The sequence below is a fragment of the Acanthopagrus latus genome, chromosome 3 (genome assembly GCF_904848185.1).
Source record: "Acanthopagrus latus isolate v.2019 chromosome 3, fAcaLat1.1, whole genome shotgun sequence".
Lineage (NCBI taxonomy): Eukaryota > Metazoa > Chordata > Actinopteri > Spariformes > Sparidae > Acanthopagrus > Acanthopagrus latus.
Window position 1 is genome coordinate 12,259,097 of NC_051041.1, and position 19,213 is coordinate 12,278,309.

Below are 19,213 nucleotides of genomic sequence, written 5' to 3' on the forward strand. Positions count from 1 at the left end.
TTTCCGAACTTTGAGGCTGTAGGACTTTTCGGCTGGCATCCCAAAACGTCATTATTTGACGAGTTGGGAATGATTAACCTCAACTCAGGCACTATGAGTGTGGCCGAATGTTACTTCTGCTAAAGAAATATTTCAAAACACTACCTTTATTTCTACTCGTAGTGTGCTTGGGGTACCTTTTTCGTTTACAACACAGTAAATAAAGCATAACTCAGCCATATTGTCAACCGCCGCTGCCATCTCAGCGGCACACCTGTGTGACCGCATCACTGCCCAAATCAATACGCTGACTCAAAGGTGATACTACGTATATTAGCGTGTGTATCTGAATTGTACAGTGTTAAGAGATCGAGATGAATGACGTTAAAATGCGCTGCAATTGATTAAAGATAAAGCATCTGATAAACATTTGCGTTTTAACATTTTATACTGGTTGTTTGATCATCTTCACGCCGCACCCGCCCCCCGTCTGTCGGCGGTTGCTGGCTGCCAACCATCCTTGAGCTGCTGGGGATGAGGAGGACTGAGGAGGAGCTAGCTGCAGATGTTGAGTGGCTAAAGTTGGTCTCAGGAAGCTTGAAACGCGGCACATGTGCAGCCCTCTCCTCTGGAAAAAAAGGACGACAACACAAAGGTAATTCTTTTCTCTAATATTTTATTTCCGGATAAGTCACGTTTAAATCTTATGCTGAGCCGTTGAATGACACGTAGTCGAGGCGTTTCCCCTCAAACACACGCGCCATCGTTTTAAAGCTCTGTGTCTGTCACATACTAATGTTAGCATGTACATGTGTAGCATCATTAACGTTGGTTCAGTGACGTGTTGAGCTAGCTTTGTTAGCTGTGTGCCACATAACAGCACAGCTGCACATGGGGTTCAAGATGAGAACCAATGTCAGCTCGCGACTCGACATTAATGTAGTGAACATGGTTTAATTATTAATTGGTCCCCCTTCACCTCTTGACGTGCGTACGTGTGTCGGACCAGTGCGAACAAGGGAATCAGTCTATCTGGATTATGAAGAATTTACCACAAGCGGCGGTTTTTGGTGTGGTAGAGCGGAATAGCTGGAGCGGGCGTTTTGGTCACCGTGAAACGTAGAGACATGGCCATCAGGATTAGTTAATATCAACGTGTTTTCATAGTTGACGCTGCAACCGGAAAATAGTCCGTGTCCACGTTTCACGTCCCTCCATCCTGCCTGAGCTCAGTCCGCGGGACGCTCAGTCTCAGAGCGGAAACTTTGTTCAGACACACGAGTGGACGATGTTCCTTAAAGTACGACTTAATCAGCGTGCGGTCCGTAAAATTGAATAACTTTGTCGTCGTCTACACGTGTTTTCCTCATGAACGCGGCATGTGTGAGCAGTAAACGTTGCTCGGAGTGTTTCAGGTTGAGTCATTTCCTCCACTCAGATGTATGTTCAGCTTGTGAGAAGAGGAGCTGCAGCCATGTTGGTTTCAACAGGCAAAAGTGATGCTCGCTAATTTCATTGGTCAACTAAGGGGACACATGGTGCCTGTCCATCACAGAGCCCTTACTACTGTGCATGCCCGTAATGCAAAAGGAAGTTAACATGATGCTCTCAACTGTATTATTGATGATTGATTATCGGCAAGCAGTATCGGGCCGTTTATCTTGTTTCGACTGCCGAGTCGTGGTGACCCGTCTGCAGGCACTATGTCTGCACTGAAAATGTTATTTTGAGACTACTTGAGGGCACATGGAAGCCACATGATGACCCATTACTTATTGACCCTGCAGAAAAAAAGTTTGCATGACTTGACAGTTCTGCAATGAGATTTGTAAAGATGCGTTTTCTTGCCATGTCTGACCAGAGCTTCTGCATACAGAGGTCATATTGCATTGCAATACATCAATGCCCTCTGGGCCATGTCTTAAAATGTTTTTTGTATCAGTCAGTCAGTCAGTCAGTCGGCCCTGTCATGTCTGCAGCTGGTTTAAAATACCACAGTGAGACTTCCCACTGGTGCCAGGAGATGAGACCAGATCTCCCCTCTTCTGGCCTCTCTGCACTAGCTACCAGTAAAGCATAGGATTGATTTAAGTTTTTATGTATGGACTGGCACCAGGTTACATTTCAGAATGGCTCATCCCTTTGCTTGCGCAAACTGCCTCAGATGAGCCAGTCTGAAATGTAACCTCTCACTTCCCGTTTTTAACTACCTCAGTTTATGCAGATGTCAGAGTTGGTTCCTTGATGTTATTTGAACACCTGTTTCCAAGAAAAATAGGTGTGGTCTGGTTGACTATTAGGTAACAACAGGTGGGATATTTGGTGTGACTTGACAGATAGACTGATCAGGCATAACATTATGACCACCTGACTAATAGTGTAAAGGTTCCCATTGTGTAGCCAAAACAGCTCTGACCCGTCAAGACATGGACTTAAGAGCTCTGAGGGTGTCCTTTGGTGTCTGGCACCTGCTCGGCACGTCTTACAGATGCTTGATCAGATTGGGATCTGGGGAATTTGGTGGCCCAGTCAACACCTTTGGCCCTTTATTATGTTCCTTGAGCTTCTCCTGAGCAGTGTTTGCGGTGTGTTAGGGCACATTGTCCTGCTGGGGGGCCACTGCCACCAGAGACGTGGCCAACTCTGCCTGCCTCTGAACAGAATTGATAGATAAAGATAAAAGATTTTTTTTTAAAAAGCCGCACACAGCAAAACTTAACATCATGAGTTAAGCTTCTTACTATTCAGAAGAGCCCCCATAGGGCTAAATGTTGACCACACCAACCCCAGCCACATTCCTTTCACCCTGCTGCCATACCACCAAAATACAGAGCAGCTTCATTCCCCAGGCTGTGACACTCCTTCATTTATCATCAACCCTCCATTTTCCAAGATGGCTGTAGCACAAAGGATCCAAACATAGTTTTGTTTTTGAAACCGTTGTGATTTAAAGAATGACAGATTTACCTAGTACCTTTTTTGTAAATACCAATGACTGACTGAATCAGGATCATTTTCTTGTCTTCTCGAGAGTCCACTGAGATGTATAAAGCATTTCTGTGACAGTGTGTCTCCTTGTTTTTCTTTTAGATTAACCCAGTGGAGAGCTACTAGTTGGAGTAAACAATGGCTATGTGAGACTGACACAGTCTTAGACATCCAGTGACACTCCCACCTCCCTTTTTTCTCAACTTGGTCCACACCCCTCTTTTCATTTTGTTCTGTTCTTTCTCTGTTTCTGCTGCTCACTGGAACCAGTCTTTCGTCTTTCTCTCTCCCCGTCTCTCTGCTGTTTCCTTCTCTGAGTTGAGGCTGTAAATTGCTCAAAATGGTTGCTGAGGTAGACACAGCATCTCAGGGCAGCAGCGTGCGGCTGAAGCAGGAGATTTCCCTCCTTCATGGAGTATGTCTCATCGTAGGGAACATGATAGGCTCTGGCATCTTTGTCTCACCCAAGGTAAGAATCTCTGCTTTATTAGGTTTGGGAATATTCAGCCTTGATTTAAATTTCTTTTCAGACTACCTAAAATTACAATTACAAATGTTTCTTGCTCTTTTTGAATTGAAAAATGTAAGAAATATATAATGTTATTTAAAAGTCATTAAACCTGAATTTATTAGGTAATTTCAAGGGTTTTTTTATAGTTGTACTGTTAAGTGTTCACACACATCTAATGTATATTTTCAGATTGTACTATCATTGTGTTAGAACTAGGGCTGCAACTAATGATTGATTGTTTTTATTTTTGATCAATCAATTAGTTGTTTGGTCTATAAAATGTCCATAACAAAATATATTCAGTTTACTGCCGTAGAAGATGAAAGAAAAAGGAAAATATTTTCATTTAAGAAGCTGCAATCAGAATTCTGGCCATTCTTCAAAATATCACTCAAACTGATTTATTGATTTTCCAAATATTTGAAATGGTGGAGGATTAATCCAATAGTTACAGCTCCTTTTAGACCACTGATCTTGGTGACATTTTTTGTTTTGTCTGCACCAGAGATCAAATATCAGCTTACACGTCATCCTAACCAAACTGGAACACATAAATGAACTAGTTTTATTTTTAACACTCTACTCTCTTTTCCTGCAGGGAGTGCTCATGTACACAGGCTCATTTGGCCTGTCCCTGGTAGTGTGGGCCATTGGAGGGATATTTTCTGTGTTTGGTGCATTATGCTACGCTGAGCTGGGTACCACCATCCGCAAGTCTGGAGCCTCCTATGCTTACATCCTGGAGGCCTTTGGAGGTTTCTTGGCTTTTATCCGGTATATATTTTTATTTTTTTACTGTTCCTGTCTGTAAACACCTTATTTTAACACATTATCCTGTAGTCAACACAACAGAGACTCAATACTTATAATCCATGTTATTTCTTTCAAGTCTACCAGACATCAAGTGTAGTGTGGGTAAAGTAAGATTAGTCAATTGGCTTGCATAAAGGGCATATGAAGTACAGAGTTGGACAGAGAAGCATCACATTCAGGACACTGTAATCCTGTCTGGTCACTTTATTAAGATTTAATTGACATTTTGTTATTACATCAGTGGAGTTAGCAGTTTGCTAACATCAGATGTAATTATTATTCAAGCTTATAATTTTTTTTAATTTTTTGGGGGGGCTAAAGGTTAACAAATTGTTGTTTATGCATTATAATAACTAAGACTTTTAAATTCTGCCGTAGACTGTGGACGTCGCTGCTGATAGTTGAGCCAGCTTGTCAGGCAGTGATAGGTCTGACCTTCTCCAACTACCTGGTCCAGCCTTTCTACCCCACCTGCTCTGCCCCTTATGTGGCTGTCCGCCTCATTGCTGCCGTCATCATATGTAAGGCTCTCCCTTTACTTAATGCTTAATGCTCTGCTTATCCAGTTGTATCTGTTAGCGTATAGTGTTTTGTAAAGCATCCACTGTAAGAGAAGTGTCACTGTGGAGCTGCTGTGCCAAAATCAGGACAGTCTGTCTTCAACCCGATCATGAACAAAACACTGATCACCAAATGTAATTTTAACCAAAAGCATCACTTTGAAAGACTGCATTGCACTGCACCAAACAGACACAATGTAGCTGTTTTTGCAAACCCAGAGTAGCTCTGCTGTCATCGCTTGCTCAGTGTGCTCATCATTATTTGAATTGAGTATTGAATTATCATTGCTCCTCTACTCTTGAATGAGGAAGAGTATAGGAGAATCTCTCACAATAGCTGAGACAAATAGTCACAGTAAAGTCGAATATATAATTATGAGAAAACACTGTTTTAAATTGGTCTCTGTAGTTATTGTTTGCAGCTTTTATGATCCATGATAAACCATTCTTGCTCCAAACATAGCTGCTTGATTTGGTCTGTTTCCTTTGCACTTAAAGGGATCCGTGTTTAACTGCACAGGTTGCTTTCCTCTTCAGTCTACTGAGCTTAGGAAGTTGCGGTACTTAAGGTTTGTTATGGTATGAGATTAAGGGCATTTAAGAAATACAAGGCTGTGCAAATACAGCTGCTGTAGCCAAGCCTAAACCTGTTGGTTTGTTAAGATATGATCTATGGTTATGTCCCCATTCTTTTGGAATTTTGTGAGTGAGCAGAGTTTCAAACTCTCTAGCAATGTCACCGTATCAACAGGGCAATCTGTTAGCTAGCCTGAGGTGGCATTTCAGTCCTTAAAGGGCCAGATGTAACACCTCGAGTCAATTATTTTCTCTCACCTCATGTAAAGTGGGTTATTCTTCTAGACCTCCTTTTTAATTAAGTTTACTATCAAAATAAATTATAATTCCTCAGAAGTTGCTGGCTATAAATTTGAACCCTTGCTCATCTACCGCTCTCTGCCTGTTTGCATCATTCAGTATATACTGTAGATTTGACATTGGTCAGCTGCTCTTTTCTTACGTCCTCTCCATCAGGTCTGCTGACTTTTGTGAACTGCATGAAAGTGAAATGGGGTGCTATTCTTCAGGTCGTCTCCACTGTAGCCAAGGTCCTAGCTCTTATTGTCATCATCATTACTGGCATGGTTAAGCTGGCACAAGGTAGGGGGACCTCTTTGTCACATATTATTTTGTTTTACATTTTTTTTACTGATTGACAGACAAGATGAAATTAAGATTTTGGACCAGCTCGTAAAGTAAAAAGTAAAAATTACTCTTGGAATTTTCTGCAACAAAGCTATCAAAAACAGAGTATGCAGTCTGCTTCATGTTAACACTGGTATGTGCATGCCCAGTGTATTGGAATTACCTGTGTATGTGTAAACTTGACCTTTCAAAGCATAGAAAGTGTAGGCTAACAACACTGTGTTGTCATAGGTTTTGACCAGAACTTTGAGGACTCATTCAAAGGCTCCAAGGTGAACCCTGGTGACATGGCTCTGGCCCTCTATTCAGCACTCTATTCCTACTCTGGCTGGGACACACTTAACTTCATCACAGAGGAGATCAAAAACCCAGAGAGGTACGAGGTCTTTCAGAAAATACTTTTTACCTAACTACATACCTTTTACAATAATGTAAACATAATACTTAAAACTCAGTTATCGTACTTGTGAATTCGAAGTCATTAAGTCTTCATTTGCATGTGCTATTAGGGTTAGAATTTTCTGTTGAACTTTAAGTTAAAATCATTGTCTTTGCCAATTCAGGAATCTGCCGTTGTCCATCGCTATTTCCATGCCCATTGTCACAGTGATCTACATCTTGACCAATGTGGCTTACTACGTCGTCATGGATGCCGACAAAGTGCTCAGCAGTGACGCTGTTGCTGTGGTGAGTATCTGCAGATTATTATGGGCCCCTTGTGTGCTAAAGAAGCTTTATATGATCAGTCTGATTGTGCACATACTCAAGTCTACCCAGTAACTCTATTAGGACTTATTCAAATTGACAGCATCTGCTCAGCCTCACAGGGGCTGCAGGTTTTCATCTTTCCTTCCTGTTGTTGCTTTCAGCCTGGCTGGCAGCTACTGGCACCAGTATCTGGTTTGGTGCTCCCTTTTGGTTATCTGTGATTTTATGAGTGGGATGATGACAGGAACCTCATTTAGCTAAAGAGGTTAGCGCCCCACACAGGAACATGGAGAAGTTGATGATGTGATTAGTGCCTTGGAGGAGGAAGGCTTGTTGAGAATGGTATTTGATAATTGTTTTTTATATTCATACTAATGGTCCAACAAGCTATGGCCTGTGTGCTCCTTTGATTTAAGCCAAGAGGCACAACAAAAAGTTACTCAGCGTAACCGTGACTTGATTTGTGTGACTGGAGTGGCCTATGGTGTCAAATCTTTTGTAAATATCAGTGTGTGCCGCTTAGACTCGAACCCAGACAACAGATGTACCAGTGTGCTAGCTTTTTTGTTTAATTAGATCAGTGTTTCCCACACATTAATTTATTTGTGGTGGTCTGCCACAATATCAACACTGATTTTCTATTTTTGGAGCTGCCTGCCTTTTAGTCCGCCAGTAAAACCAAAGAAGAAGACTAATTAACGCAGTTGGCTTGACTGTAACTTCCCATGCAAAGACGACAGCTGAACTCATTGTTGAGATTAAGCCCCCACAAAGAGTGCCAGGTCAAGCAGTGTAATTGAATCGTCATAAGATGCACTGGGGACTTTTTCCTAAAAGCTAACATTGTGAAAGACACTTCTTTTGGTAATAACGGTAATAAAAGCCTCACAACCCCTCGAAATGACTCGTCCTACTGTCAGAATTTCGTCAGTTCAGTCCAATAACATTTTGAGAGTCTCCAAGAGCCAACAGGATTACATTTTATCCCCACCCAAGTTATCACTAAACCGGACGTCAGCACTAAACCGGACGTCAGCACTAAACCGGACGTCAGCCGACGCGGTCAGCTATCTTGAGTGCACATGCTCTATGGCACCCCAGCCTGACAGCCACCGCCACAATTAAAATCTGATTCTGTGGGAAACACTGTAGATTGTCTGATGGTATATCAGCATTGAGGTAGGCTTCTGGCACCAACTCTCTGGTCACCCAGCTGGCAAGTCTATCGCTGAATTCTTGATGTGGAAAAAACCTTGTGTTCCTACTGTTTAGCACTTTGATGGATACAAGAGCAGTTACTTGAATATAGAAAGGGTTTGAAAACCTCCAGTGAATTGACCTCTGAATATTGTCACTCAAATCCAGAAAATAATCAGAAAATTTCATGATGCAGAATGTATATGAATGTGTTAGAACTTGTCAAATCATGGTAAACTAAACGTTTTTCTAAGGGGCCAGTGCATTTAACTTTGAAAGATTTTACAGAACCTGGATCAGCTGTATCCGAAGCTGTATCAGGCAGTTCCAAAGTGACCACACCTTCAGAAGATCTAAAGATGAAGCTTTAGTACCCAGAGGGCTAAAACATCACATATACAGAGTGTGGTAAATAAACAACACGAGATTTTATCAACAAAAGTACTGTCAAAAGACAGTTGTTGTTCAGTGGTTTTAGAGGACAATTAGCAGTTTCCAAAGCACTTCTCAGGATAGAAACAAGGACACATAATTGAGGTAGGTAAGTCAGAGATTTATGGCACTGACAAAAAGGTATAGGTAAGGAGACAAGAATTATGTAGGTGTTTAAAACCTAGAATGAAACATCATGGTGAAAATGTACAAGTGTGTGTGGATGTTTTGGCTATTCTGAGGGCCACACCTAACCACCAATAGATAAATGTGGGCAGTCAGCACTTTGTTGAATGTCTCCCCAGACGTTTGCAGATGAAGTCCTGGGCTGGGGCCGATGGCTGATCCCTCTGTCTGTAGCAATTTCTTGCTACGGTGGTCTCAACTCCTCAATTATTGCTGCCTCCAGGTCAGTAAATACAAGCACAGGTGAGACTATGCAAACAACTTTGCTAAAACCTATTTTAAAATAAGGTTTTAACTGTTTGTTTACATTTTTTTTTCTGCTGCAGGTTGTTTTTCGTTGGTTCCAGAGAAGGCCACCTACCTAATGTCCTGTGCATGATCCACATTAAGCGTTTCACACCAATTCCTGCCCTGCTGTTCAATGTAAGTATCAAACATTTCTGTTATCTAAAATAAACTTATTTGATTCTTTGAAACATCAAATACACAGCTGGGGGGGCAGCCTGGCTGCTGACCTGGATGCTCCTCTCTTTGCTTGGGAGAAGGAAAATTTCCACTGAGGTGGACAATAAAGTTATTTATCCAGAGCCTTGTGTCCCTGATGCTGGCCCGTAGCCACACTCAACCAATGTTTTTGTGTATATTTCTTCTCTTTTCAGGGTGTCATGTCTCTGTTCTACTTGGTTGTGCCCGATGTTTTCCAGTTGATCAACTACTTCAGTTTTAATTATTGGCTGTTTATTGGCTTGTCAATAGCCAGCCAGATCTACCTTCGTTTCAAATTTCCAGATCTGCACAGACCTGTCAAGGTAAAAACTGGTCCGTCTTGAGTGTTGACATGCATATTTACCAACCCCAGTAGTTCTGCCTTCCAGACACATCAGTGTCTCTGTACAGTGTTGTAAAAACTTGAAATTCAGCCCATAGTGACAAAAGAAAATGGAGAGAAGGTGCACATATTATCAACATTGAAGTTATACAAAGCTGGTTGATGAATGAATGAAATTAAATGAATTTAGAAACGTTCCTTCTGGCTGAAGAGGCACTAGACACCTGGGACAAATATGATGCAGTGTCTACCTCCTTGCCTCCCCCCAGTTAGGGAGATGTGTATTAAATGGGGGCCATCATTTGATTTCTCTTGTTGGTCATATCACTGGCTGTCCACAACCCTCATTAGATGCTGCAGCTGAACAGAAAAATGTTAACGGTGAACATAAAAAGTAAGAATATACAAAACGCTCCTCTTTGCTCTTAAGCAAAGATTTGATGGGTTTGTTTCAACGGCGCCTCAATGTTGGGCCCTACCACCAGCAGCAATGACTTTAGTCATGAGTTCTAACAACGTTAAAAAGCCAGTGATGTTTTGAATCTGATATATTGGTTAATTAGATTCTCTAGCTCCAACATTGACTGCCTTGCATACTGGCTGAGCAATTTAAGGGCTATTAGAGCCACGATTAAATCATCAGCAGTATGGGTTGATCTAATTGAGTATTTGTTAATGTGATTTTAAGTTTTAACCTTCCTGCTTTTTTTTCTTCCCACTGTTTGTCACCTCCCATTCTCCTTTTCTGCCTCCCCTTTTTTCTCACGCTGCCCTTGTCATCTTCCTGTGTCCACTCCCTGCAGCTGTCTTTGTTCTTCCCAATAGTCTACTGCTTGTGCAGCGTTTTCCTCGTAGTGGTTCCCCTCTACAGTGATACCATCAACTCTCTGGTGGGAATTGCAGTGGCATTGTCTGGTGCACCAGTCTACTTCATTTGCATCCACCTGCCGTCCAGCTCCAGACCAGCCTTCCTCAGCAAAATGATTGGTAAGAGGCTTCAACTGATTCTGCAGTGGTTCTTCCAGCATCCAGCGATTCTGGTCATTAGGGGTGTAATTATAAGTTGATTCTGTGATTGAATGATCCAGTGGAAAACACTGATCCGTGTCATCATCATCAGCATCTTTCAGATACGCCTTTATTTTAAAAGTCCTATGATGCGTGTCACACTTTGGGTCCAAATGCAGCTCCTTTCTAAACGGGAAGGCAATACACAAACCATGCCGTCACAAGATGACCTTCACAGGAAACGCAGCAATGTGGCTTGACAGTCTACTAACTTGTTGCCCTTGCTACAGCAGTATTGGCTGCAATGTTTCAACAGTATTGGGCTGAAAAACTGTGCTTGCAGATTGAAATTTAACCATAGTGTTCTGTGGGAGATGGCGAGTAAGAAAAAGGATAAATAATAAATGTAATTTGTTAAGCTAGTAGAGGAAAAGACTGTCAAGCACTTGGCATATTTCTGTAATATAAAATGCCTCAAGCTAAAGCAAATAATGGTTACTAGCATGAAACAAAATTTTGTTTTAATACTTTTATAAAATGATCTTATTGTTTAGAGATGAAGGGACAGATCCAGGAAGGTTTTCTGACTGTTATTGTTGCTAGATGTGTTTTTGTGTTTGTTTGTTTGTTTTTTTACATTTTATTTAATTTCTCAGAGAATAATTTATGTATATTGATTAAACATTTTAGGTATTTTTAGGTGGCTAACTGAGTGAGTACAATTTGATGGGGATCCTAATAAAGCCTAATAAAGATCTGCATCAGGCAGATTTAAATAGCTTTATTTAATATTGGATTAGGCTTATTTGAATTTTATTGAGGGGACCGTTGGGCCTTGATAGATGTAGTTCTAATTAAATCATGTCGGTCATTTGAGGTAATTGGAGGAAAACTTCAAATGTCGTACTTGATAATTATCGCCTACTTAGCGTGACATTTTCTGGCCGAGCGAAATAAAGTGTTGCCACATAAACTTACATGCCCTTTACCAGTCACATATATTAACTATTATTTTTGTAGTTTTTATTTTTTTCTTTTATGGCCAAAAGCAGACAAAGGGATGGCAGCTTCTTCTGAACAGTGTTAAATCATAAATCAATTGTAGGCTCTTGAATTTAATGAAAATTGTATCATGGCAGACTTTATTATAACAGCAAATATTATATGATCTTACAAAGAAATGACACATAACATATCTCATGCACAAACAGCATTTTATAACCAGGATATTTGTAAGTACAGAGCTACAAAGCTACATTTTCAGGAGAATGAACGTGGTTGTGTGAGGTAATTATGGATACCCTCTGAAAGTAGCTTACTAGTTTTAAGTTGCATGTAGACCAGCTACTATAGGCACATGTAAACACTCCTCTTATTGTTAGGAGCTAAAGAGTGATTGAGATTAGTGTACAGTACCAAAGAGTGTACATTGTAAAGGGCCCTATAGCTCTGCAGTCGAGTAGTACCTCATCCTAATCCTAATAACTTGAGGCTAAAACGTTAAGACTAGTAATGCTTTAGGCTGTCATTCTAAAGAAACCAATTATTTCCATTTCTAAGATTATCTTTCTTTTTCTCTTTCACTGCAGATAAGATCTCTCTGTACACACAAAAACTGTGCATGTGTTGTGTGGCCTCGCCTGATATTGACCTGGACAATATAGACCCAGAAAAGATGGACTAATGGATGGAACGGTTGAAATTTTGAATGGAAGAGGAAGAATGGACACAAAGGAAGCTGTGAGCTGCAGACAATCAGCATTTAGATGAGCCCAGCTTGATTGATTAAAGGAAGAATGATGGAGGGACTTGAGAGATGAGCTCAACACTTTTCCCCTCCTCTCAACCCACACATGAGCCATCGAACTGAAGACGCAGGATTTAAATTTTGTATACAACAGACGGCACTGTACAGATTAACTCATGCATGTTCACATGCTCTTGCACAAAGCAGTGTTTGTGCATTTCCTCCATACGTGCCCACACACTGCAACGCACACATAAGCTGACTGAAAGCCTCGAGGTGACCCTGCAACAAATGGAAACTAACAACCCGATCCGGGGGGAATCAACTCTGCAAAGGCGGCTCCAGTGAGTCATTCACAAACAGGAGGTTGTTATGGAAAAATGGTTGAATGCCTTAGATGAGCTGGATCACGACTCTCATTTGAATGTGTGAGGGATGAACCTGTGTGCTTTCAAACCAGTGGTTTTAGGCTTTGAAATGAGCCTTTACAGGTAACCAATTACATAATTTTTCCTTCTTAATTCGTCACATTTAGGGTGTGCACAATCCTAAAATTACTTGGTAATTCATGAGAAAAAATCTAAATATCGAAAGAATAACCCTAATTTTCAATTTGTCAGTGGGTGGGTCCTTTCTGCTGGTTTAGATGCTGAAAGGTACAGTATAAAGTTTTAAATGGGAAAGGTTATGTGCAAGTTTGCGGTACGTAAAAACTATATGGGTATGACATTCAGACAGTTTCCAACAACATTTTCCTGGACTCATTGACCTCAGTAAACTGCTGCACATTTGCACGTCTTGTGTTTACAGTATGTTTTACTGTCATCTTGTTTTAGAAAAGCTTTATTCTAATGTGTTACTGAAGTTAAGGACCAAATGGACAGGTATGGATAATAATTAGCTAGTTTATGAAAAGAGGAAAAAATGTTCAGCAGTTTGTGATGTGTCCGTTGGCTTTTAACGGTAAATACTTTTTAATCAGTGTTCTTCCTGCCTGGTCCTCAGGAACTGCAGCCCTGTTTTTAGATGTTTCCCTGTCACAGCACCCCTGATTCAGACGATCAGCTCATTATCAGGCCCCTCTGAAGCCTGACATCGTGATCAGGTGTGTTGGGGAAGGGAAACATCTCAAACTTGAAGGACCAGGGTTGAAGAACACGGCCTTAAAGGCATCTTCAGGGCAATTTTTGGTTTCTGGAGCCTCCTAGTGGTCAAAACTATAAGTGTCATTCAAGAGTCCAGCTATAACTTATGTGATATTGTTTAAGCTGTTTACTGTCACCTTTGTTATGCTATTTTCAGCCACCTACAAACACAGACTGGTGAGAGGATTGTGACTAGAATGTTGTTGGTATCTAAAATGTGTTTTATGTTCAAGCTCTTGTGATTGTTTGTACATTAGGAACTCCTCAGTAGGATAGAGACAAACCTCAGGATCAACCATGCTGTTGTGCACACGCTGTTGCTGTTATTTATCTCTCTTTTTTTTTTTCTTTTACCCACTCTTGTCTTAACAGTTTGTATCACAGATGGGAGATTTACTGTAAAGTTGCCTTTTGAATATCTGACCAACTTGGACCATTTATTTATAACCAAAGGTCTGAAACAGGCTGGTGGACCATCTGTCTGCTCACAGAGTGCAGTGAGCCTGTAGCAAAGTGTCTCTGCTGTCTAGTGAGACGGCCATAGCTGTAGTGTAGAAACGAGTCCAACTGTGGTGTGTGCAGTGTACGCTAGTCCTTATAAACTGTATGTGCCTTCTGTGAGTGTGATCTGCCAAAGGGCCTGTCTATTTTTGATATCGTAGCTTTTGTGTACAGTGAGCACAATCATCAACATGCTGCTTTAGGGTTTGCCAAATGTTTTTCAGGTGGTCAGTTTGAAAAAAAAAAAACTAACAAATAGAGCAGCTTCAGATTTTAGAAATCTTCTGGCCTTGGATTGAACCATCCTTGGTGTCTTGACTCAAGCACTTCCACAACACCAGCCAACAGAAGCACAGATATTTGTTAAATATTCAACATTCACTGTGGTCATTTAAACTGCTCAGTTTGGAGTGTTGTCCAGAAGGTAACCACAATATATCTGCAGTAAACACAATATTTTAATGTACTTCCCTATGATGTTCATGTAATGGATTCATATATTCAGAAAACTTGAATGTTGCAGTATAACTTATATTTCATGTGTGTCATTGGGTTCTGAACATATATCCATTTGGGGTTGTGGTTGAGAAAGCTGTGTTGTGTGTGTGTGTGGGGGGGTCTTTTGTAGACTTGTTTTTAAAATACTTCCTCTTTTTTTTTTTGACTGTTTTTATTTATGTCTTTCTTTTGGGGACTGGGACAAAACAAATATCAAACTCATGTCAGCTCATTTGATGGGAGGAAGTCCTGCTTGCCCAGACTGAGGCAGGAAGGCACTGTGTTATATTTGAATAAAGGCGAGTACAGAATGTGACTTTCAGTGACTCTGACTGTGTCTTCGACCTGAGCTGGAGAAGCAGACGTGATGCAGTGGGCAGCTCTCGGCCACTAGAGGTCATGGTCGGTAAACGCTTCATTCAGTGCCGTCAAACTGCGATTTAGTGATCAGTTGTTGTTGATTAAGCTCCAGGTTCCTTTCATTTTTTTTATACATGTGAGTAAACACGGCATCAAAGCTTTCCAGCAAATTTTAGTCTGCTGTTGATGAAGGTTCTGTTTTTCTACAAGAATAAAATTGAATAGCTTTTTTTTTTTTTTTTTTTTCCCCCCCAAATCAAATTAGGGCAGGAGAAATTTGATTAAGCGATTTGCCAGAAAATGTATCTGGAGTGATTTTACTGATCACTTAACCGATTGAGTCATCATCCAACCAGATATGCCTAATGTTCACTTTATTCAGCTTTGTAAGTGTGAGATTTTTGAATTTAGTTTTTCTTTCTTCTGCAAACCAAACATGTAATGGTGTTGAATTGTTTTTGACAAAACAAGCAACTTAAATATTTAACTTCAGGCTCTCAAAATATGATGGCTATATCTGTATATATTTAAGTTAACTAAAGTTTAAGTGTTCTCCCATCTCCCTTTGTGTAATGTGTGTTCCTGGTTTGTCAGCAGGATTACACAAAATCTAAAGAACTGACAGATTTGAGTCTCAGCTCAGAGAAGACCACATCAACTTTTGGTGTTGATCTGGATAAAGGGAAGGATCTGGGAATTTTTCTCACATTTTTGTTTATTTCTGTTAATTTGATGATGATTTTAATGAAAAAACAGAGCGGTGCAGGGCTGTAGAGGTGGTTGAGATATCAGGCCTTGGTGGAGGTTTCAGTCTGAGGTGCCAGTCTAGTTTTCAACATGTTATCTGGCATTTTTATTTAAATTGCACCGCACATCTTTATTTTTTAATGAAAAATTGAAAATCTAATGGTTGTTACATTTGCTCCAGTAACATCTCAATGCAGCAAAAAAAAAAAAAATCCAAAACCATGTATTTGGATCACCATTCTCTTCTAACTGTAAACAGTTCTCCAGTGACAGAAGCGCAGATACCTGGAGTACTGCAGTCAGATGAATTAGTGTCTGCCATCGACCTGCAGGGGAAAAGTGTTGGGCAGGCAGTTCACATTACTGACTCAGAGAGGAGAAGTGCTGTTACGTAACTCGCAACTTACCGAAGAGAAAGAAGAACGCTCACTTTCCCTGGGCCACTTTGTGACATCTATATAATGTAGATGTTGCATTTATATCTCTTTGTTTTCTAGGCAAAATAATGTTTCACTACAGTGTTCTTGATCGTAGTTTAAAGACTCAGAGATACCTGTGCACACACATACACAGAAACTGTCCTTGTCTTCGACTCACCATCTTCCTTCCAGCCTCCTCAGGTGGCTGTCCAATTCCCGCCTCCATCCATCCATCCATCCATCCATCAATCCATCCACCTTACCTCCCTGGGAGGCATCACATTTCAGCTGGGTGTGCACTCTGCCTCGTTCCTGGGGAGAGGCCAGGCTCCATCCCTCCCCGAGACAGAGGGAGTTGGGTTCCACTGACTCATGAATAAAATATAAAGCAGCGGAGGGGAAATGCAGCCGAGCAGCACAGCAGCTACTGTTAAGGTTTGTCTCCCAGAGAGCGCACGACAGGCCGAGGACAAAGTGAAGTGTGAAGTGTGTTGAAACAAGTGCAGGCTGCTGTGCACCCTCTGATGCTCTGGAGGGGGTGTCTGTCCTGGGGATGGGCAGACGCACCTGGGTGCTGCTCTTTGATGGGGTGACGGGACGTCGCACACCGGCACCAGCTTGGCATCATGGAGCTGCCTCGACGCCTGAACTGGATACGAAACCGACCCTGGAGGCCCCACGTCAGCCGCAGGCACTTCAACCGTGAGTGGATCGAATGAGATGGATTAGTGGTTGTGTGTGCTGGTTTTGATCACTGAGATGATCTCCACAGAGAAAGCTAGTCGGGCTTTTCTCTCTCCTTCTATGTTGTGTCTCGTCTTCCGGCTCTTCTTTTAATTGTCTGAGTGCTGCTGTGAACCTGAGAAGCTCCCGGTGAAGTCATATCTGTCTTTTCAAGTGAAGCGTCGTCAGTGACTCCTGCTTAATGTGTGTTGGAAGTTATATGCTGCACACTGTGGACAAAAGAGACTGTTAACTAATGTTTCTTATGTTAGTTGATCATGTTTTTCAAGCAGGTTAATATGAAAAATCCAGATTACATGTTTTTGAATTACCGACATGACTCAGTGAGTTGTTCTGTCTCTTTCCCACCAAGCAGGAGCCAGGATATGCGCGCACACACACACACACACACACACACACACACACACACACACACACACACACACACACACACACACACACACACACACAGACAGAGTGGACTAGTTGTCACACAAAATTGATGTCGAGCGTGGCGTTGCCCGGGGGACGTCTCAGCTTTTGGAGGGCTGCGTACAATTTCATGACACAAACTCTCTCTAATAGCTTCTCTCTGCATCAGTCATACAATCTGCAATCATCCCCAGATCAACCTCGGTTTTCAGATCACACATCTCGCAGGCAATGTGAAATTTGAAATGCTGAACACTCACTGAGACACAGCTGGATGATTAAGACTCGACGCTTGCATGTTGGAGGTTTTATCATGAATGCTGTGGCTGACATACACACACACACACGCAGATGGTGGTCAGTGGACACTGCAGTGTGCTTGATCAGTGAATTCTTAATTGAAACAGCATCTGTGTTGATTGTGTAAGATCAGATTGTAGGGAGAGTGGATTACAGCACCCGGGTGGTCGTTCCAAGTGGGTCTTAATGGTTTGTTATTTGGATCTGGTGTTGTACTTTTTTATTTGTTTAAAAAAATATATGAAATACAGGGAAAAAAACATTACTAAACTATTACTACTAACTACTAAAAAAAAACTAAGGAGGATGTAAAACTTACATTTCTCCAACTTTCTGTTTGAAATATATTTACCTAGATCTCTAAATATAATCTGGAATGTGAACCCCCCCCCAGAACATCTGCTAATGGCTCTTTTCTTTGTGCGCGCGCGGGCAGAACATGCTTGTAGTGTTGATGGTGCATTAGGAGCGTGGGTCGATTTTGAAACTGAGTGCAGGCTGTTTAATTTAGTAGCTGTAAAACTTGTGTCTTGAGCGACGTGCAGTTTTGTCTTCCTTCCACATCCCGTCAGTGCTCTTTTATGATGAAACGTTTGAAGCAGAGATGAAGAGGGTGAGATGGAAAGTGGTTTCTCATGCACGCTAAACTATTCAGTTTATATCTCCGGGGGGGCTCTTGTTCACCAAAGAGCATAAGAGCTGTGTATTTGTTCAGAGAGCGTATGTACGATGGACTCTCTGATTCTGCGCTCAGCTGCTGATCAACCGGCTGGTTATGACAGGGTGAAGACTGTGAAGACGCTGATTGCCTCCATGAAAGAACATCTTGTGTTGGAGTTCAATTAGTCTGGATGACATTCGATCGATGTTGTTTTTAACGGAGGCACAATCTGTTGTGACTCTGGGGGTTTATTCCTCCAGAGGGTCTGGCTCTGCACCTTGACCTTTAACCTCCACAGTTAGCCGGCTCTGGGCAGCTGACCCACAGCTCTGCTGAGCCTCTCCATCCAGCCCTGTTTTGTGCTAAGTCAGGGCTACTGACCACTCAAAGGACTTGAAAAGTTTAAATTCACTGATGATCAGGAGCAATTTGTTGTTCAGTAACTTGCTCAAGGACACTTCACCGTGTCGTCGGGGAAGCCAGGCAACTGAACCAGAGACCCTGCGATTACATTTTCTTTACAGCGGTATCCATTACGAAGACACAAGACAGTCAAAATGCTGCCAAACTAAACATTAAACAGCAGGCTACCGAAGCTTGAAAATACCAGATCCTGAGTAACTCTCACAGGTCTAAGAAGATTTGTTTTACATTATCACAATTGGATGTTAATCTCACACAAAGGGCAGGGCTTTGTAATCTGTCAGCAGCAGCATCGCTTTCAAGAGGAAGACCGGATGTAGGAGGTTATAGATTATTTCCTCAGGAGAAGTCTTTGCCGAGCTCTGTTCCCTACTGATTATCTCAGGATTAATTTATGGGAGAGTTGAGCCGCAGTGGAGAGACCTTGAATGTGTCATAAGAAAATTTTTTTTTTAAAGAGCACATCTCAACAAAAATAGAAACACCTGATAAAAATAACAATGCAGGGAGAGTGGTTCAATCTTTGGCATGTGCCTTAAAAAGGCAGTGAACTCCTAAGTCCTCCAACATGTTTACTTTGCCACCCATCGTTCTCGAGAAGCTGTAGTAGCTTTGAATGCTAATATTGTGACAGAGGTAAGAACTGTAGTGAATAAATCAAGTTTGATCAGGTTGTGTATTAGCTGAAGGTATTTGTTATTACAAACTATCAATTAGACACTTCCTTACATTCTGACCTGAGTTTTCTGTTTTACATTACAGCATGTGGCTGTTTGATGCACAGTCTGGATGAAATTTAGCATTTCACTCCATCTTACAACATATAAATCTGCATCATTTGAA

The 19,213-nt window shown here is 41.5% G+C and overlaps 1 protein-coding gene and 1 long non-coding RNA gene across 4 annotated transcripts; one reads left to right on the forward strand and one right to left on the reverse strand.

Annotated features, from left to right (window-relative positions):
• Positions 1-1,161, reverse strand: LOC119016599. The gene is made up of 2 exons (XR_005074200.1): positions 1,032-1,161; positions 1-607 (listed from the first exon to the last, which is right to left on the reverse strand). It is a non-coding gene; the product is annotated as an uncharacterized LOC119016599 (long non-coding RNA).
• Positions 496-14,621, forward strand: si:dkeyp-120h9.1 (uncharacterized protein LOC566469 homolog). 3 transcript variants are annotated; one of them, XM_037092556.1, is made up of 12 exons: positions 496-634; positions 3,070-3,436; positions 4,077-4,252; positions 4,670-4,812; positions 5,884-6,009; positions 6,286-6,430; positions 6,618-6,741; positions 8,697-8,800; positions 8,904-9,000; positions 9,237-9,386; positions 10,210-10,393; positions 12,004-14,621. In XM_037092556.1, exons 2-12 carry the CDS (start codon positions 3,308-3,310, stop codon positions 12,096-12,098), a joined length of 1,473 nt encoding a protein of 490 aa, XP_036948451.1. In that variant the 5' UTR covers positions 496-634; positions 3,070-3,307; the 3' UTR covers positions 12,099-14,621. The 3 variants fall into 3 exon arrangements, with proteins under 3 accessions (XP_036948451.1, XP_036948453.1, XP_036948452.1); XM_037092558.1 differs by lacking the exon at positions 496-634 and adding an exon at positions 1,219-1,300; XM_037092557.1 differs by lacking the exon at positions 496-634 and adding an exon at positions 1,256-1,394.
• The last annotated feature ends 4,592 nt before the right edge of the window (positions 14,622-19,213 follow it).